General features: G+C 54.2%; 1 protein-coding gene across 6 annotated transcripts in view; it reads right to left on the reverse strand.

The window, feature by feature from the left end:
* Positions 1-1,100: 1,100 nt before the first annotated feature.
* EVC (EvC ciliary complex subunit 1) overlaps positions 1,101-17,750 on the reverse strand; it is an 86,633-nt gene continuing 69,983 nt past the window's right edge. For 5 of the 6 annotated variants that reach the window (XM_060299152.1, XM_030864181.2, XM_030864182.2 and 2 more), the window contains 8 exons: positions 16,532-16,742; positions 15,372-15,578; positions 12,525-12,669; positions 10,636-10,747; positions 5,920-6,046; positions 4,671-4,764; positions 3,846-3,958; positions 1,101-3,374 (listed from right to left, as the gene is read on the reverse strand). In XM_060299152.1, coding sequence (XP_060155135.1) covers positions 3,345-3,374; positions 3,846-3,958; positions 4,671-4,764; positions 5,920-6,046; positions 10,636-10,747; positions 12,525-12,669; positions 15,372-15,578; positions 16,532-16,742 — 1,039 coding nt within the window. In that variant the 3' untranslated portion in view covers positions 1,101-3,344. The remainder of the gene's footprint in view (positions 3,375-3,845; positions 3,959-4,670; positions 4,765-5,919; positions 6,047-10,635; positions 10,748-12,524; positions 12,670-15,371; positions 15,579-16,531; positions 16,743-17,750) is intronic. The other variant, XM_030864179.2, reaches the window with a different exon arrangement.

The raw sequence follows: 17,750 nt of genomic DNA on the forward strand, positions 1-17,750 counted from the left end.
CGGACCGGGGCACGAACCCGTGTCCCCTGCCTCGGCAGGCGGACTCTCAACCACTGCGCCACCAGGGAAGCCCACAGACAGTTTTTAAGAGCAAAAAAGGGGGGTCTCATCTTATCAAGGTGGGCAGGGGTGATTCTTGAAGTCGTGAGTGAGCCCTGTTGAGATGTGAACAATGGCTAGGAGCTGATGAGGCAAAGGGGATGGGAGGAGGCAGAAGGGTTCCAGACAGAAGACTGTCATGTGCCAAGGCCCTGTGGTAGGCAGGAGGTGTGGCACATATGAGGCCGTGAGAGGAGACAGAGGCTGGGTGGGGGCAGCAGCATCAGCTGGGCTGGAGGGGTGGCGGATACCAGACCTCGCAAGGCCCCGTGGTCCATGTTAAAGAGTTTGCTTTTTCTCCTAAGAGCAAGGGAACGCCACTAAAGAGCAGCAGTCAGATCTGTGTTTTAAGAAGTGTGGACAGATAAGAGGAGGGTGGGGCAGGGCAGGGCAAGAGCAGGAGCAGTTAGGAGGCTTCTTCAGCAGCAGCAATATCAGCCCCCGAGTGATGACGGCAAGACAAAGCCCAGGTCGGCTGGAGACTCTGCTGACCTTATATACCACATTGGCTTCATCTAGCAGCTCAGACCAGATCAGAGAGGCTAACTTTGCATAAAAATTAATCCATTAAACTCTTCAATATATCATCATTCATGAACCCCTTCTATTTTTACCTCCTTCCATCACAGCCCATAATAAGAACTGGGGACACAACCCAGATGGAGGGAGGGCGGCTGAGATGTGTCCTCGGGGTCTTCTTGCTGTTCCTTCTCTCTCCCCGGCCCTCGGTGTGCTGTGTTCATGCAGCTCAGTATCAGGCCTGAAAGTCCTCCTCCACACCCCGGTGTCCCAGAGCCTGTGCCCAACACAGCGGAGAGTCCTTCCAGATGTGAGAGTCGCGTTTTTTTTTTTAACATCTTTATTGGAGTATAATTGCTTTACAATGGTGTGTTAGTTTCTGCTTTATAACAAAATGAATCAGCTATACATATACATATGTTCCCATATCTCCTCCCTCTTGTGTCTCCCTCCCTCCCACCCTCCCTATCCCACCCCTCCAGACGGTCACAAAGCACTGAGCTGATCTCCCTGTGCTATGCGGCTGCTTCCCACTAGCTATCTACCTTACGTTTGGTAGTGTATATATGTCCATGCCTCTCTCTCGCTTTGTCACAGCTTACCCTTCCCCCTCCCCATATCCTCAAGTCCATTCTCTAGTAGGTCTGTGTCTTTATTCCTGTCTTACCCCTAGGTTCTTCATGACATTTTTTTCCCCTTAAACTCCATATATATGTGTTAGCATACGGTATTTGTCTCTCTCTTTCTGAGCGAGTCGCATTTTGTTTTGAACAAGGATGCAATTCCATTATGAAAGGCACCTCTAGAGTCGATTTTTGATGTGATGGAAACAGACGCAGTCCACACGCCTTTATGGAGAGCTATGCGCCCCACACTGTGCCAAGCAGTCCAGCATGTGACAGGTGACAGGTGACATGTCCCCTGGACTAAGGAAGCTACACTTAAGCAAAAGCGTCACCCATGCAAGATCCGTGGAGGCTGAACCTATACTGCTCGGATCTTCCAGAGATCCTGGTGCTGCCAGGGCATCTCCATTTACCAAACTCACGTCACCAACTCAGACGTTACCAGCATAGGAGGCATCTGCCTTCAGAATGCCTCTGTGCACAGGACCCATGTGACAAAAGCAATTGCTATATAAAACAGGTTCTCAAAATATCGCAGGAAGTCAAAACTTGTTACAAGACTCTGCCGAATAAGGAAATATTTTATTTAGCCACTAGAGGGGGCTGTTGGCTAACTTCGGAAATTCGCCTGGTGACCAGTCAGGATTTGAGGATCTCCGATGGTTAGTATCCTTGACAAACGAGGTAACTAGTATGGATTACTTCTTTTGTTAAGGAACCTCGCTTTCCTGAATAAGAGAGACTAATCTAGGTTGTAAGAAATAAAAATTCAGACCACAAATGGTCCAGAAAATCCCTGAGACAGAAGCTTCTATAACCTGCAGCCCACTCTGTACTGGGAATTTGTGGAAACCCTGTACTCCCCATCCCAGACTTGCCCGGGGTCAGCATGCTCTGACTTACATCAGTGGGTGATGCCCCCAAGGGAACATCCGGCCATGTCTGGAGACATTTTTGGTTGACACAACTGGGGAGTGCTTCCAGCATCTGGTGGGAAGAGGCCAGGGAAGCTGCTAACCATCTTGTAACGCACAGGTCAGCCCCACCCCCCAAAAAAGAAATTTTCTCACTCCACGTATCCACAGTGCCAAGACTGAGAATCCCTGATTTCGATGAAAAGGGCAATTTTCTTTCCGGGTGGGAAAGGCACTGGCTGGTCTGAAAGCTGGATATTCTCAGCATCCACTGGGAGAAGCATTTCTCCTTAGGGGAGGGCTGCTGTCTGGCAGAAGAACTCATCCCTCCCAGGGGAAGTCCTCCCGGGCAGGGCCTCCTTCCTAGCGCTTTAACTGTCTCCAACAGAAGACCCTAACGCAGGTGTCATGTATCTGTGGGTCCTTAGGTCCCCAGGGTGGGTGAGGATAGGCCTGCCGGCCAGGGAGTCCATGGGCTATGTCATGGGGCCCTGAGACTCCTCAGATGCCCTCACTGAGACCAGGCCGTCGCTGCTGGCTGAACCAAAGAAGGCAATGGGTCCTGAGGAGAATCCATGTTGGCCACTGCCCACGGTGCAGGGGACAGAGAGAGCGGGGGTGATGGGAACGGAGGAGAAAAGGCCTCGGACCCAGAAAACACCAGCAACACCTGGTGATCCCTTTATTATAGGTGGAACTCCACCGGGAGGCTGGCGAGCAGAGGGCCCCCAGGGCGGGAATGAGACCACTTAGCGCTCGCGGAACGCTGGTTCGGGGTGACATTGGGACACGGGGTTGGGAAGCACAGGGAGCCAGGAAGGAGGGGCTTCCCAAGGAACAGAGCCACATCTCGAAGCCAAGGCGACACTGAAAAACTGGAGCAGACGTGTTTCCAACACAGGGGTGGGGGTGGGCATCATCTTCACAGGCGGTAGGGTCCGCCCTGCTCTTTTAGGCCTTTTTCTGGGACTTTGATACCCACTCTCCATCCCTGCACAGCAAGCCTGTGGGCAGAGGGGAGACCCCACTGTCCCCCACCCCGGGGTGGCCAGTCCCTCCTCACTGCCTGGGGGAGAGGCAGGTGGCATACAGACGGGGTCTTCAGGTTCCGTCCCCCCGACCAGCCTTAAGCTACAGGTTGCTTCTTCTCTTTATCATCTTCTTGGAATTCTCACCGTCACCAACCTCACTTTCTTGCTGGCTCAGCCTTTTGCTGCTTAAAATATGGAAGAAAGGCAATTGGTCAGAACTTTGATTCCAGGTCTGTCTAGATGCAATAACAAAGCATCCAATCTGATCCCATGAAAAGGCGGTGACAGGCCATCAACACAGTCTGCATTTTGACATGGGCTGTTCAGAAACAAAAGCAACTCCCAGGTTCCCTCTCTTTGGTGGGAGGTCCGACCCATGCTCAGATGACGATGGATCCACCCCACCACAAATCCGGAAGCATCTGTAGCTGGCAGCGCCCTGTTGAGGCCTGGGATTGCCAGCTATTCAGGCTGGATGCTGACGGGCTGGGGGGTGGGTTGTGGCTGACCCGCCAAATGGGACACTAATAATAGCAGTAACAGTAATACCAACACTTCCCATTATCACCCATCATTTCTCGGACCCGAGTCAACACCTCTGAGAGGCGCTGGATTTCCTGCCCAGATTTAGGTGATCAACAAGGGCCCCGGTGTACCTGAGCGATCCTGGCGGGGGGGGGCCCTGAGGCAGGGTCGTCGTCCTTGGGCCCCCCAAAGTCTCCTCTGTCCCGGGGTGCCGGCTTCTTCCTTTTGGTCCTTAGGGGTTTCTCTGCAGGAGACACGTGAACCCAGAAACCGGCTCTGTGACTCTGGGTAGGTGACAGCATCTCTTGGCCTCACGCCACCCCAGCATTGTTTGAGTACCTCTGGGGGCCGAGTATGCACTCGGTATCTACTGCTCTTAGACCCGTTTAACTTGTGAGGAGGCTGAGACCTCGCGGGGGGCGAGAGTTATCCCGAGCCCACAAGGCTGAAAGGTGGCAGAGCTAGGATTCAAACTCAGTCGGCCAGGCTCCTGCTGTGTTTCTGCCACACCCAGCGGACGGGCGGCCTTCCCTTCCGAAGCAGTTAAGAACCTAGAACACAGCTCCAGTACCATAGCTTTTATTTTAATAGCCCTCCGTGACTTTACACACCTTCCCCTTGCTATCCCGTCAGAGGTTACAACACTCTATGATGTCCCTGAAGTTCTGCTGGCCAAAGGAGGAGGGCTAATTATCCCCACTTTACAGAGGGGGAAACAGAGTCAGAGATGAGAGTCAGCTACTGAGCAGCAGACCCAGGAATCGGAATTATTGCATTTTGAAGGGCCAGGGACACAGGGGCATCCTAGCCTAGCCGCTCATCTACAGACAGGACACAGAAGCCCAGAGAGGGTAAGTGCGGTGCCTGGGGCCACACGCCACTTAGTGGTACACCCGGTGCTGGAACCTATACTCCCAGCCCAGAGAGCCTGCAGGGCATCGCCTTCTATGACTCACCTGACAGCCCATGCTTATTGGAAAACGGTTTGCTTTCGGCAAGGGGCACCCGGGCCAACGCCGCCAACTCTGAGATGAAGCTCTGCTCAGCTTCCTGGATGCAGAGAGAGAGGGTCAGCTGGGCCTGCCTCTGCCCTGCTCCGCCTCTACATCGCCTTCCATCAGCACGAGGGGGCGCTCCGAGAGTGGGGACAGGACCGCGTCCCCATGCGGAGGAGGACTCTCCAAGAGGCATCCAGAAACGCCAGGAGCAGGCAGACGCACGTGTGATGCGGGGGGGAGCTACCCACCCATCCTCGCTCACACCAGCCACGGATCCCACTTTACAGATGAGAACACTGAGGCGCGAGGGGCTCGGTGAGGGCAGCAGCACCAGGAGCAAGCGCACCCCTGGTGACTCGAGTCTGAGTCCTTAACTGCCAACACCATTGATTATCAGCCAGACCCCGAGTCCGTGGCTTATTAACTGTGGGGCACTGGGAGGTGACTTACCTCTCGGGGCCTCAGTTTCCTCATCTGTAAATGGGAGACTGGGTGTAAGCCGCACCTTGGCTGTCGGAGTAGGACTTTAGGTGGTGGATGTAAAGCTCTCTGCTCAGTGACTGTCTACAAGAGACCCTCAGGGAATAGACGTTAACCACCATGAACGTCTTTCTCATCATCGTCTCAGATGTCACTGCCACACTGGCGGCGAACACTCAGAGGGCGCCAGCACTCCGCTCAGCCCTGCCATTCTGAATATTTGATTTTTTTACAGGCAGACACTTTGCTTTCAAGCCGCACCTTATAATCTCACGCTGATGAGATTTTTCTGGGATGAGATATCCACAGGATATCACGAAAGCTGAGCTTCCTGTATGTTCTAGGTAAAGTGCAAACCTTGGTCACAGCAGCACTGCCTGAATGACACCGATGTTTGCCGTGACACCAAGAGGCCCACACGGTGGCGATTCACACACAGGGAGACGCTCATTCCTTTCAGCTCAACAGACAAAACTGACGAGTGGTCAGGGCCTGGCCCGGAGCTGGGTGCTGCAGACCCGGGGGAATCAAAGTTCACAGTTGAGCAGCGAGGCTGATGTGTCATCAGCCTGTGAGACTAGCGGGGGCTGAGGGGGTCCCGAGCAAGGCGTGTGGTCCTCACAAAGGCTCCAGTGCTGACCTGCGATCATGAGCTTAGCCTTTTACTATTTCCACTCCCCTGTAAACCACTGCCCACTTTGCAAAGGCCCATTTTCAGAAGCTGTACCTGTAGCTGGGTCTCAAGCTGGGCTTCCAGATGGTCCATGACCCTCATGCTCTGCTTCCACGCGTCCCGGCGGGTCCGCTGGTGTGCCGTGAACTGGGCCAGGAACTTTTTCTGCTGCGCCAACATCCTGGGGCAAGGAAGGAAGGCCGTTGGTGACATCAGCAGGACAGAGAGGAGAAAAGCTCGGGAGAAGCTCAGAGGGCCGGGGGCAAACCTGAGGTCCCACAGCTGCAAAGCGGCTGGGCTGCAAGTGGCTTCTTCATATGAGAAAATCATTTTAACCGCAGGGTGTGGCAGGGAGCAGGGAGATGGTCCCCTGATAGCACCCGTCTTTATTTAAAATCTCAGAATTGAGCTAGCTCCTCCCTTGTAAAACAGAAGGCTCGTTTCCTAGGATGCAGAGTCTGAGAAACCCTGCATACAGCAGCCTCATTACTGCTAGTGGCAGAGGACAGAGCTGGGGCTGAAGCAGGGTCCCTGACCTGGAGAGAGGCCCCACCTCCCTTTCAGCAGCAGAGACCCCTCCCCTCCTGCTTTGAATACCCTCCCCTCCTTGGCTGACCTTCCTCTACTCCTCAGCAAACAGGAACATTCAATACCACCCACTCTGTTTCTGTAATCGTTCTCTGCCTTCTTCCTTTCAGTCTTGTGGTTGATTTTCTGAAAGGGGCTGAATTTCTAGACCTGAAGGCAGAAGTCACTTTTAGCATCAATAGGCAGGTGTCCATGGAGTATATCTGAAGGCACAAAATTCCACCTGCTTTTGCTTCTGCTCTTCCTTCTACCAGTAATGCCTTTCCCCTCTTTGTTGTCTTTGTCTGGCAAACTCCTATTCATCCTACAAGACCCCATCATCCGTCATCCATCCATCTATCCGCTCATTCCTTTATTCATAAAAGTATTTCTGGGCTTCCAGGTGCTATGCTGGGTTTTGAAGACACAGTTGTGAATAAGAGACTCATAGCCTCTGCCCTCATGGGGCCCCACTCTGAGCTGGGGAGGGAGATAGATATCGAACAAATAACTGTGATACGGCTGAGGTCAGTGCTCTGCAGTGTGGTTCTCTCTCACACCCTCAAGGAGGATGCATTATTTTCCTGGGGCTGCTCTAACAAATGACCACAAACTAGGGGGCTTAAAAAAACAGAAATCTGTCCTCTCACAGAAGATCCCAGAAATCTTCAGTCAAGGACTTGACAGGGCCGTCCTTCCTCTGGAGGTTCTAGAGGTGAACATGTTCCTTGCCTCTTCTGGTGGCCGCTGGCACCCCTTTGCTTGTGGCTGTGTCACTCCAATCTCTGCCTCTGTCGTCACATCATCTTCTCTGTGTGTGGTCAAATGTCCCTCTGCTTCCCTTGCCATTGGATTTAGGACCCGCTGGGATAACCCAGGGTGATGTCCTCATCTCAAGATCTTTTACATAAATGACATCTGCAAAGACCTTTTTCTAAATAAGGTCACATGCGTAGGTTCAGGGATTAGGGACATGGACATATCTTCTGCGGGCCCCGTTCAGCTCACTACAGAAGCTGGGTGGCTTCTTTCTGTGAGCAGCCTCCTCCCCAGACCCGCTCTGTCACCAGTCCTGGCCACTCTCGACCATCATCCTGCTGGCTTGTCTGCTCCCCCATGGACCTGGCTCTTGGGAACGCAGGGAAGTGACAGGCCTGCCCAGGAAGGGCCTGTGTGCCCGGGTTAGGGGCAGGGCTCCACGCTCGAGGCCTGGGGAGCCACGCGAGGGTCCAGGAGCATCTGAGACATGGGCTGCCTCGTGTTTTCTGCGATGCCCTGGTTGCAGCACGGGAAGCAGGGAGGACGAGCAGGATTCTGGTCACAGCTTAGAGGCCACAGCTCTAAGCCAGGAGGGGAGCAACAAGGGTCCCGGACAAGAGAGCCCACAGAGGACAGAGGCTGTGCTGGGACAGCCAGGTGGTGCCCGAGCTTGGGAGCAGGAGCCCCTTCAGGACTGCTGACCCCTGGCACGTCCTGGAGGGAGGAAACGGCCTGACTGTAGGCCTGGCTGTGGGATCTGAGTCATCCAGTTAGATGCGTAAGTTCATAGACTTCTTGTGTTTGGACTCAGATTTGACTACGGAAATGAACATTAAAAAAAAAAAAATCCATTCTGAAAGAGTCCTGATTCCAGAGCTATTTGAAGTTCACATTGCACTGTGCAGTGCCCCACGGCTCGGCAATGACAGCACTGACGGCAATGATGGACATCGGCGCCCTGGCCACGTGCTGGCCTGTGTGTGAGCGTCGTGCAGGCTTTGCATGGCTCATCTGCACAGTTATACAGCCATGACATAGGTGTTACTGCAACCCCATTTTACAGATGGGGAACCTGGGGCTCGGGGCGTGAAGGGACCCAGCCACTATGTGGCTGACGGGAGGGGTCGCCACCGCGTCACCTGGTATCCCTAGGCAAGCTCACTCACAATCCCACCCCTTGCCAGAGATGCAATTTGAAATTTACCATCTGACTGAGAATTGTGCTTATTGACATCTCGTTTTTTAAAGTCAATACCTGTCATCACCACACTGCTCTGTCCCTAGGAGCTCTGGCTGACTTTCACTAGAAACTGCACTTATGAACTCAAGGAGATGGGCACGGAGGGAAGGGCATCAACAGCCATGTATGAGCCTGTAAATCAGTGAGACTGGGTCATGCACCCACACCCGCACTGGGCTTTGCTTTTATTTTCCATAAACCCAGCAGGGCTGGACCAGGTGGTGGCCAAGGCCCCACCTCTTGGGTCACTGGGGTCAAAGTGGAGCCCTTGCACCACATCCGTCAGAATCCCTGGAGGGAGGGAGTGTGTCAGCAATTAGATGCCTGGGCCTCCCTCCAAGTCCCTGAGTCTGGGTCTCCAGGTGTGGGGCGGCCCTGCATGTTCAGCAGAAAGCCAAGTGAGACGGATGTCCCCCAGATCTGAGAACCGCTGGACTGTAGTTTGATGGATATGCGACAGTCAGAGCAAGCCCCAGCCTCAACCCAGTGGCAGGGCATTTACTGACCGCTGTTAATGGCCAGAGGATTTACGGAGGGGATGCTCGACTCACTCTGACCCAGGGGACGCCGTGGTTCCTGTTTCCTAAATGAGCGTGAGATGAGGGCTGGGATGTACTCGTGGCATGGCACGGACCTGCTCTCCTTTACCCTGCAGAGCGGTGGTCCTGCTGCTGCTTCCAGCCGGCGGGATGCCTCTCCTCTGCCCCTGCTGTGGATCTGCAGTGCCCCCTCCCCTCATCGTAGTGCCCGCACCAACTTACTGCCATCTCTTTACTTGTCCGTCTCTCCCTGCAGGCTGTGAGCAGTCGGGTGGGAGGCGCTGTCCCCCGTGCCTAGCTCAGGACCTAAGTATGTGCTTACATGGACTTGTCGGTGCGGAGCCCACATCTCCTCAGCCCACCTGGTGGTCGGCTGCCCTTCAGTGGACAGTTCCTGCACGCACCACCGGCATCTTACAAGCACCTGCGACCAGGTACCAGGGCTTCCTCTGGCCGTGAAGGGGGCGGGGGGCTTGGCCAGCTCAGGGATGCCTGGGAAGGCTGGAGAGTTAACACCTCCAGGACAGACCCTCAACCAATGTGGAAGGGGGTTGGTAGACATATCCCCTATTTTCCTTGCCCCTTGCTGGCGTAATTGGAAGTTGAGTTCTGCACAATCTCTCAGGAGGTCCAGACCAGGGCTGGGCCTCAGTTGCCATGGAAACCCCTCATCATCACAGGCCTTACTGGCTTTTCTCCCATGTGGTAGGCTGCTCAGCGGCCCCCAAAGGTGTCCACGCCCTCACCCCTGGAACGTGTGAAGATGCTCTGTTACACGGCAATCGGGACTTCATAGGCGTGATTAAGGTTCCTGATTTAAATTTGGAGATGATCCTGGATTATCTTGGTGGGTTTCAATCACCAGAGCCCATAAAAGCAGAGAAGCTTCCCCAGCGGGGGTCAGAGAGATGCAGCAGAAGAGATTCCAAGTGTAGGCAGGACTTAATGCTCCGAGATGCAGGGGCCACGTGCAAAGACCAGAGAGTGGCCGATGGGATGGCGGAGGGCCAGCCGGTAGCCACAAGGAAATGGGACCTCCGTTCTACAAGGAACTGGATTCTGCCGACACCTGAAGAAGCGTGGAAGCTTCCAGAGCCTCCGATGAGAGCCTGGCCAGCAACACCTTGATTTCGGCCTGTGAGGCCCAGAGAAACCGGCGGCGCCCGCCCGACTTCCGACCTCTGGATCCCTGAGATAACACAGCGTGTGACTGGCGGTGGGTCCTTGTTATGGCAAACAGCCTTCGTCCTCATTCCCCTGCTCCCTCCCTGTGCTTCCTGGGCTCACCTGCCCCCCAGGTCCTTGGCTCAGGGTCTGCTTCTGGGGGAACCCTCAGCACGGATCAGAGAGGAGATGCCAGTTCAGGGCTGTGAAGACCGCTCAGACCTGGAAAGGAAGCTCCCACCACACCTTGACTTCCGCCCTTGTGCCAGGTCCCTTGCAGGGGCCGTGCGTAGAAGGGAGAGCCAGACAGGGGCTCATGGGCTTCCACGCAGCGGGGGAGGCAGAGGAGACCCGGGTCCGCAGGTGAATGTGTGGGAGGTCAGCTCCCGAGAGTGTCAGTGTCACTTGCACTGAGTGTAAGGTCAGCGCCTAGAGACACGTGCAATGCACAGGGGCCGGGATGGCCCGCGTGGGGACCCGCAGACAGCAGTGAGGCCTCACCTCTGGTGCACAGCTCCGGAGGCTTCCTGAGCTCCACCCGCTACCTCGGCCCCTGACGAAGGATCACAGAGTTCCTGCTTTTTCCGCAGCTTGAAATGTTCCATTCTCTCACCTAGAGCATTTAACATACACACAACGGTGAGGGTGCATGTCTGAAGGACTGACACTGCCAGGTCTGGCCCGGGCGCTGAGGTGCAGGGATCAGCAGGTCACACATGCTCTCAGGTGTGCCTCCACCAGCGCCACAGTTCACCCTGGGAAGGACTTCGTGTGCGTGAGGATGCTGCAGCTTCCATCACACCCTGCGAACCCGGGAGGGCAGCACCCGGGCTCTCCCTGCAACTGCTCAGGCCCGGCTTTCTTGTAAGTATCAGGAGAAAGGGGAGCCGAATAGGAAAGAGTTAACGCTAAAGGGCCACCACAAATGCATAAAAATCCACACCAGGAAGGAAAAACCATTCAAACCCCATTCAGAGCCGTAGGGGTGCAGTTAGCCTTACAGACGTGGGTGCTGAACTGGGTGCTTTCCAAGGAGCTGGGAGGTTTAGCCTCTGAGGCCGAGGTGCACTGGTCTGCATATCAGAACCTGCTTATTCTTTTTTTTTTTTAATTTAAAACAATGGTATATTTTGAAACAGATGATGAAGCCTAAAATTATTTTCTACTGGATTCTTACTACCACCTGAATTAACTGCCTATTTATTGGACCGTAGTTATAATGAGAGGATGTATGAAGGGGGAGCCCAACCGTAGCCCTGCAGATGCAGAAACCGAGGCCTAGAGAGGGGATGTGAGCACCCTGGTCCCTGAACGTTCTGCAGAGGCGATCAGTCTCATCTGTCTCCTGCCGAAGGAGACCAACCCTTACTTTGGAAAAACAGCAGGAGGGATCTGTAGCCAGCTGGTAGATTTCTGGGCGTGTCCCAGATTGTATCTGAATGTAGGGCTCAAATTCCCCAGGGCGAGGGGAAGAGAAATGTGGCAGCTGAGCTTATTGAGAAACATAATATTCACAGAAGACCTGCCCCCAGGACCCTGCCGGTCCTTCGTCTAGGGATCTTGGACCGTCAGAGAACATGGGATTCTGCTTTGTTCTGAAGCCCTGGATGCAGGGAGGGATGGTACAAGAACAGGCCTTAAGAAACTGGATTTTGTCTGTTACTACACCACGTTCTTGCTGGCCTTGGGGATCTTGTCCATTCCATCCCCTGGGTGGCCTCTTACAAGAGCCCACAGGGGAAAACTGTCTGGGCCTCAGGCACATTTATGAGCCACTAGCCTTTTCTTTTCTTTTCTTTTCTTTTGCGGTTCGAGGGCCTCTCACTGTTGCGGCCTCTCACGTTGCGGAGCACAGGCTCCGGACGCACAGGCTCAGCGGCCATGGCTCACGGGCCCAGCCGCTCTGCGGCATGTGGGATCTTCCCGGACCGGGGCACGAACCCGTAGGTAGGCGGACTCTCAACCACTGCGCCACCAGAGAAGCCCCCACTAGCCTTTTCTTATGGACACTGTGACAGCTTTACTTGAGGAAATTTCTATCTCTCTGGCCACCAGGACGTCCAGAGCCAAACCCATGTCACCTCTAAGTAGGGATCTGATGACATACGTCCCAGATGATGGCGTAGCCCCAACTCCACCTCACTGTCCTGTCCTTGTTCTGATTAGCCTACTTTAAAAAAAAATCCTACTGTACTGTACGGATATATTTCTTTAAGTGCTTTTTCAAAAGCCTTTTGGGGACAGAGCAGGAGATAAATAAATACATAAAACATTTAAAAAGTTAAATCTCCCAAAATAAAATTTGAAAGACCTGACATCTTGCCCTGTCCCCAGCTAAGAGCATGTTTGGCTCGTGGTTGGCAGGGCTTCCCGGTGGAAGGGCGCTATACCCTGTAGGGTCTTCAGGTGATGCCGCTTTCTTTCCTCGTGGTCCTGCATGGCCCTCCTGATCTGCTGGTAATACGCGTGCACGAGCCGGCCGACACCAGCGCTGGTCACGTAGACGCTTTCCACAGCCGCCTCCATCAGTGTTCTCTGTGGGCAGGAGGGACAAGTCTCGGCAGAGGGCACACTCGGAGCCAGCCATGGCCGACATGGTCCTGGCTCCCATCTTCCACCCACTGCCAACCTTGGCTGGTCAGGAGCAGGCAGACAGTGCGTGGCTGGTTTAAACCAGTTTCGATAATCTTATTTTCCTTTGTCAGGGATGGTCTGAGACTGACTGTATGACCCAGTTCTGGTCAATGAGATGAAATATTAGGGAAAGTCTGCTGAGGGCCATCCCTTTCCGAACATTAAGGCAAAGCCTTGGTGGGGGTGACAGACTTTGCTGTTTCCCTCTTCCTGCCTAGAGTGCAAACTTGATGTCTGGAGTGGCAGTGGCCATTTTGAGACTATGAGGCAACCAACCAACACCAAGAATGATGGATCAGAAAGAGAGAGTCTGGTCCTTGGTCCTATCACAGAGCCTCTGTGCCAGCCTGGAACCACCTACTTCCACATTTATTGTTATGTGAGATCAGTAACTTCTATTTATTTTTGTCCCTTGCAGTTACATGCATTCCTCAATGATATACCTTCAGACCCAAAGCAGAACAGAAAGGAAATGCTGAGATGTCCCATCATCAGGGACATGTTGGTTGTGCACTGGCAGAATCACCGTCTTTTACTTCATAAGATAATGGGCAAAAGTCAGGCTCCAGAGCCCCCATTTCAGCATTTATTGAATGGTTCCAAGCTTTGGGCAAGAAAAAAATACCCATTTATTATTGTTGAGTGATTGGTTATGTTCCAAGGCCTAAGAAATGTTCCCTGATTTGCAGGTGTGGACGGAAGCTGTGGAGGTGAGGAGGGTTGCAGCTCAGGGTGCGGAGCAGGTGAGAGCCCACCTTCTCACTCCCGGGCCCTGCTCCTCCCTTACTGTGGCCGGTTCTCTCTCCCTCTCTGTCGGAAATCTACATCTGATTCCACCCCCCACGAGGACTCTGGGCTCTGGCCTTGCACTTCCGGTCAGGAGCTCCCACTGACGGCCAGTGGCCTTCCTTGAATTTCATTTCGCACATGGAAGGCAGAAGACAGGAAGTCCCTCTTCTCCCCTCTCAGGTCAGCAAACCCGCCTGCACATCACGCCTTCTGTCCGTCTGTCTTCCTGCCACAGGGGAGTGGTGTCTACCCCCTCTGCATCCCACCCCTCCCCCCCTCTCCAGGGCCTCCACCATTCTCTCCTCCTCGTTAGTTTTTCCAGCTGGTGTACCATTCGAATCAGCAAACACATTTGCTTGAGTAGCTCCAACTTTTCAGCCCTCTCTCGATCCCCCTCAGGCACGGCCTGTTGTCTCAGTTTCTGCAAAACTTCTCAAGGGTTAGCGTGTCCTCTCCCAGTAGATCGTAAGCTCCCTGAAGGCAGGAATGCTGCCACCTGGCTACTCTCTATCCCAGCACCTGCTGCAGGGCCTGGGGCCAAGGAGCCCTGTGAAATGAACATCCTTCCAGATACTGAGCCCATGTTCTTTCTGGTGCGTGTGTGTACTGGGGGCGGGGAGGGGTGTTCATCATCATCTAATTCTGAATCAGAGTCCCTTGGGGAAAGTGAGGACAAAATATGCCAAACTCATACTTCATTCTGTTTTCCTGTAACGACCGTTGATTAGGTCAGAGTTATAGAATTTTAGGAGAAGGAAGAGACCCGTCCAGCATCGCTAGCCCTGACGTCTGGATCACGTGCGGCAGACGTGAGAGATTTAGAACGACAAGGGGTGTCTCAGAAATGTGGGTCCAACCTCTTTACTGTGCAGATGTGTGACTTTACGTAAATGAAAGGACTCATGGAAGGTGCCCGCAAGCGTCCTGGCATATCCTGATGTGGGTCTGCTGCCAGCCGCAGATCTGTGCCACCTCCCGTGGGTGCCGGCCACGGACTCTCTCTGCTGTGGTCTGCAATACACGGGGTGCCTTGCCTTTTCTTATGGCTCGAGGGAGGAGGCAGCCAAGGGGTCGGTCGTGCAGGGCAAGGCCACCTCCGGTCCCAGCCACTCACTGAGGCTGGGAGGCTTTAAACATGTCTTTTGCCCAACGATAAGCCTCAGTCTTCCCACCTGAATGATGGAAAGAAAAATCATCCTTTCCGTGCAAGGGCTGTGGTGAGAGCCCAGTGAGACGAAGCAGGCAAAGCCCTCCTGCAGACGTAGGAGGGCGACGCTCACGTCACTTCTTACTACGGCTATTTCCACACCTGGGGTTTGTCATCACGGTCAGTACAAGGAGTAAACCACTGCTTACTCAAGTCAGACTGATTTTAGCTGCATTGCTCAGCTGTCAGGGCCAACGCCACCAACCCTCAGGTCTCCGCAGAGGCGGCCAGAGGCAGGGAGTGTCCATGTCTCTCCCCGGGAGAGGGGCTTTGGTTTGAATCCTGCGTCAGCCGCTGACCGGCTGGGCGGGGCGGCTCTGAGTGAAACCACGTCCCTCTCGGAGCTGCTGCAAGGACCGAGCCAGGGCTCAGAAGGGTGCGACACGGGGCCAGGCAGCAGGCACAAGTCCGCACTGCTCCGCGGGGGAGGCCTTCCCTCTTACGGGTGAGGAAAAGGAGGCTCAGGGAACCAGGTCAGCCCCGCGAGGCCAGAAGCCCCTGGGCAGCCCCGGCTGCTGCTCTGCCCAAACCCTGCCTCTTGTCCGCCTCCACCCCCCACCCCAGCCCAAAGTGCCTCGGGCTCCCTGGGGCTGGGGTGGCCTCGCACCTTGAAGTCATCCCTGTCCTTGGCCCGGCTTTTGGAGGCCATGTTCCGCGCGTGGCCCAGCAGCGTCTGCCCGATGGCGCGCTCTGTGTGCTGCTGTAGGAGCTGCCCGACTTCCTGGGCCTCGGCCAGGAGCTGCTGCCGAAGCTGCAGCCGTGTCTGCTGCGTCTCCTCCTCCAGCCGGCCAGCCTCCTCCAGGACGCGCGCCTCCTGAAAAGGACGGGCGGGGAGAGGTTGGAGCCCCACTGCTGCCCTGCACGGATGCTCCGGTCAGGGCCAGGACCAGGATGTACGGTCGGCCCTGCCCGGGGTCCCAGGAAGGTTGGAGAAGGGATGGAGAAGGGGTGGAAAGTGGGGACCTCTATACGCACTTGATGGGCCTGGGTATATTGAAGATCCCCCAAGGCATTTATTGAGCACCAACCACATGCCCAGTACCATGTGGCTTCACACATATACAAGCACTTCCTCATTCATCCCAAACACCGTGAGGCCTGAACACTAGCAGCAATGAGGACACAGAGGCTCAGAGAGGCTAAGTAACTTTCTGTAAGTCCCCCAGCAGAGCGGGTTCTAAAGTCACGTCTGAGTCCGCGAGTAGTCTGGGACATCGTGGAGGCCAACACAAGGCCTATGGGGATTTCTTTCCCTGAAGGAATAAGAGCTGGAGAAGGAGATGGGGGAATCAGAGGTAGGGCAGTAAGTCCTGCCTGCTTCCCACCAAGCCCTCCTGGGCCGAGCAAAAGAGACTGTGAGCTTGTCCCTCGCGAAGGGGTCAGAAAACGTCAGCTGCTCCTATAGCTCAGTGGCTACAGGAGACCTGCAGTCAGCTTGCTTGGGTTTAAATCCCAGTCCACAATTTACAAAGTCTTTCTTTTGATTTGTTAAAACCTTAACACAGACTACAGAGCCCTTTTCTCCCAACGCCCGATGACGACTGTACCTATGCGTGCTCTGATTTCACGTGCGTTTTTAGTATAATTATAACGTACACCAGAAACTTTGGGCATACTGGGTGCCCCACTACAGGGGGGGCTGCCATTGTCCTGACCCCACAACGATGCTGGGGCAGGGTTGGGGTTTTGGCTAAACCGGGCTGGAACCTGGAAGCTGAGGAAGCAGCACTCCTGTCTGCGGGGCAGGGGGCTGACGCACAGTCTTACCAAGGCTCTGAGCAGCTGCCACTGATGCTCGTCCAGACACTGGGAGGAGTCCTGCTCCAGGGCGTGCTGTTCGCGCAATTCCTGGAGAAGGCTCTTCTTCCCTGACAGCCTCATCTGGGTCAGGGTGGTGATGGCGCTGCTGCGGAGAGCCAGCCTCCGGAGAGCTGAGCGTAAGAGCAGGTCATGCCCTTGCAGGATGCACTGCGTGGACCTTTGGAGAAAGTGGGGGCCGGGCTGAGGGGTCAATATTCTCGGCTCCACTGAGTGTGACTGGTTAATGTTATGTGACAGCTTGACTGGGCCATGGGGTGCCTGGACATGTGATCAAACATCATTCTGAGAACTTCTGTGAGGGTGTTTCTGTATGAGGTTAACATTTGAATTGGTAGACTGTGTAAAGCAGACTGTCCTCCCTAATGTGGGTGGGCCTCATCCAATCAGTTGAAGGTCTGAAGAGAGGAAAAGGCTGACTTACCCATGAGTAAGAGGGAACTCCTCCTGCCTGAAGGCCTTGAGTGGGATATAGGTTTCTCGTTTTGGACTCAAACTGAAACACTGGCTTTTCCTGGGTCTTGAGACTGCTGCCTTCAGACTGGCTCTTACCCCATTAGCCCTCCTGGTTCTTAGGCCTTTGGACTTGGGACTGAAACTACATATTGGTTCTCCTGAGTCCCCAGCTTGTCAGCTGCAGATCTCGGGACATCTCAGCTTCTCTCTGTATATCTATATCTATATCTATAGGTTCTGTTTCTCTGGAGAATCCTAGTACACTGACCCACCAAGAAATGCCCCCAATAGTCATGCCCCACAGGGAGCCTTTACAGAGGTCGTAGGTTGGAATTATCCCATCCCCTGCTGCCCATCCTCTTAGACGTGGTGCTGACCTGGGTTATATTCAGCTAACTGTTCTTTTACTAATCTTTTTAACTTTATCACGTTCTGCCCCAAGTTTCAGGTGCATATATGCAGCTGCCTTCAGTACATATCCACTCAAATTTCTTACATAGCTCTCAAAATTAACACATCCAAAACTGAAATGATGAGCTATTTTTGAGTTCCTATCCCAATGAGTCAAGTAGAAAACCTCGGTCTACCCAGCAGGCTTGACATTTGGCTTTATAACTTGAGGTATTTTCTGACAGCCTGAGAAGTTGAACAAGGCACTGTCAGTCAGTTTACTAAGGAGAAGAGACCTGGCAAACACTCCAGGCTTCCAGCC

The sequence above is a fragment of the Globicephala melas genome, chromosome 5 (assembly GCF_963455315.2).
Source record: "Globicephala melas chromosome 5, mGloMel1.2, whole genome shotgun sequence".
Lineage (NCBI taxonomy): Eukaryota > Metazoa > Chordata > Mammalia > Artiodactyla > Delphinidae > Globicephala > Globicephala melas.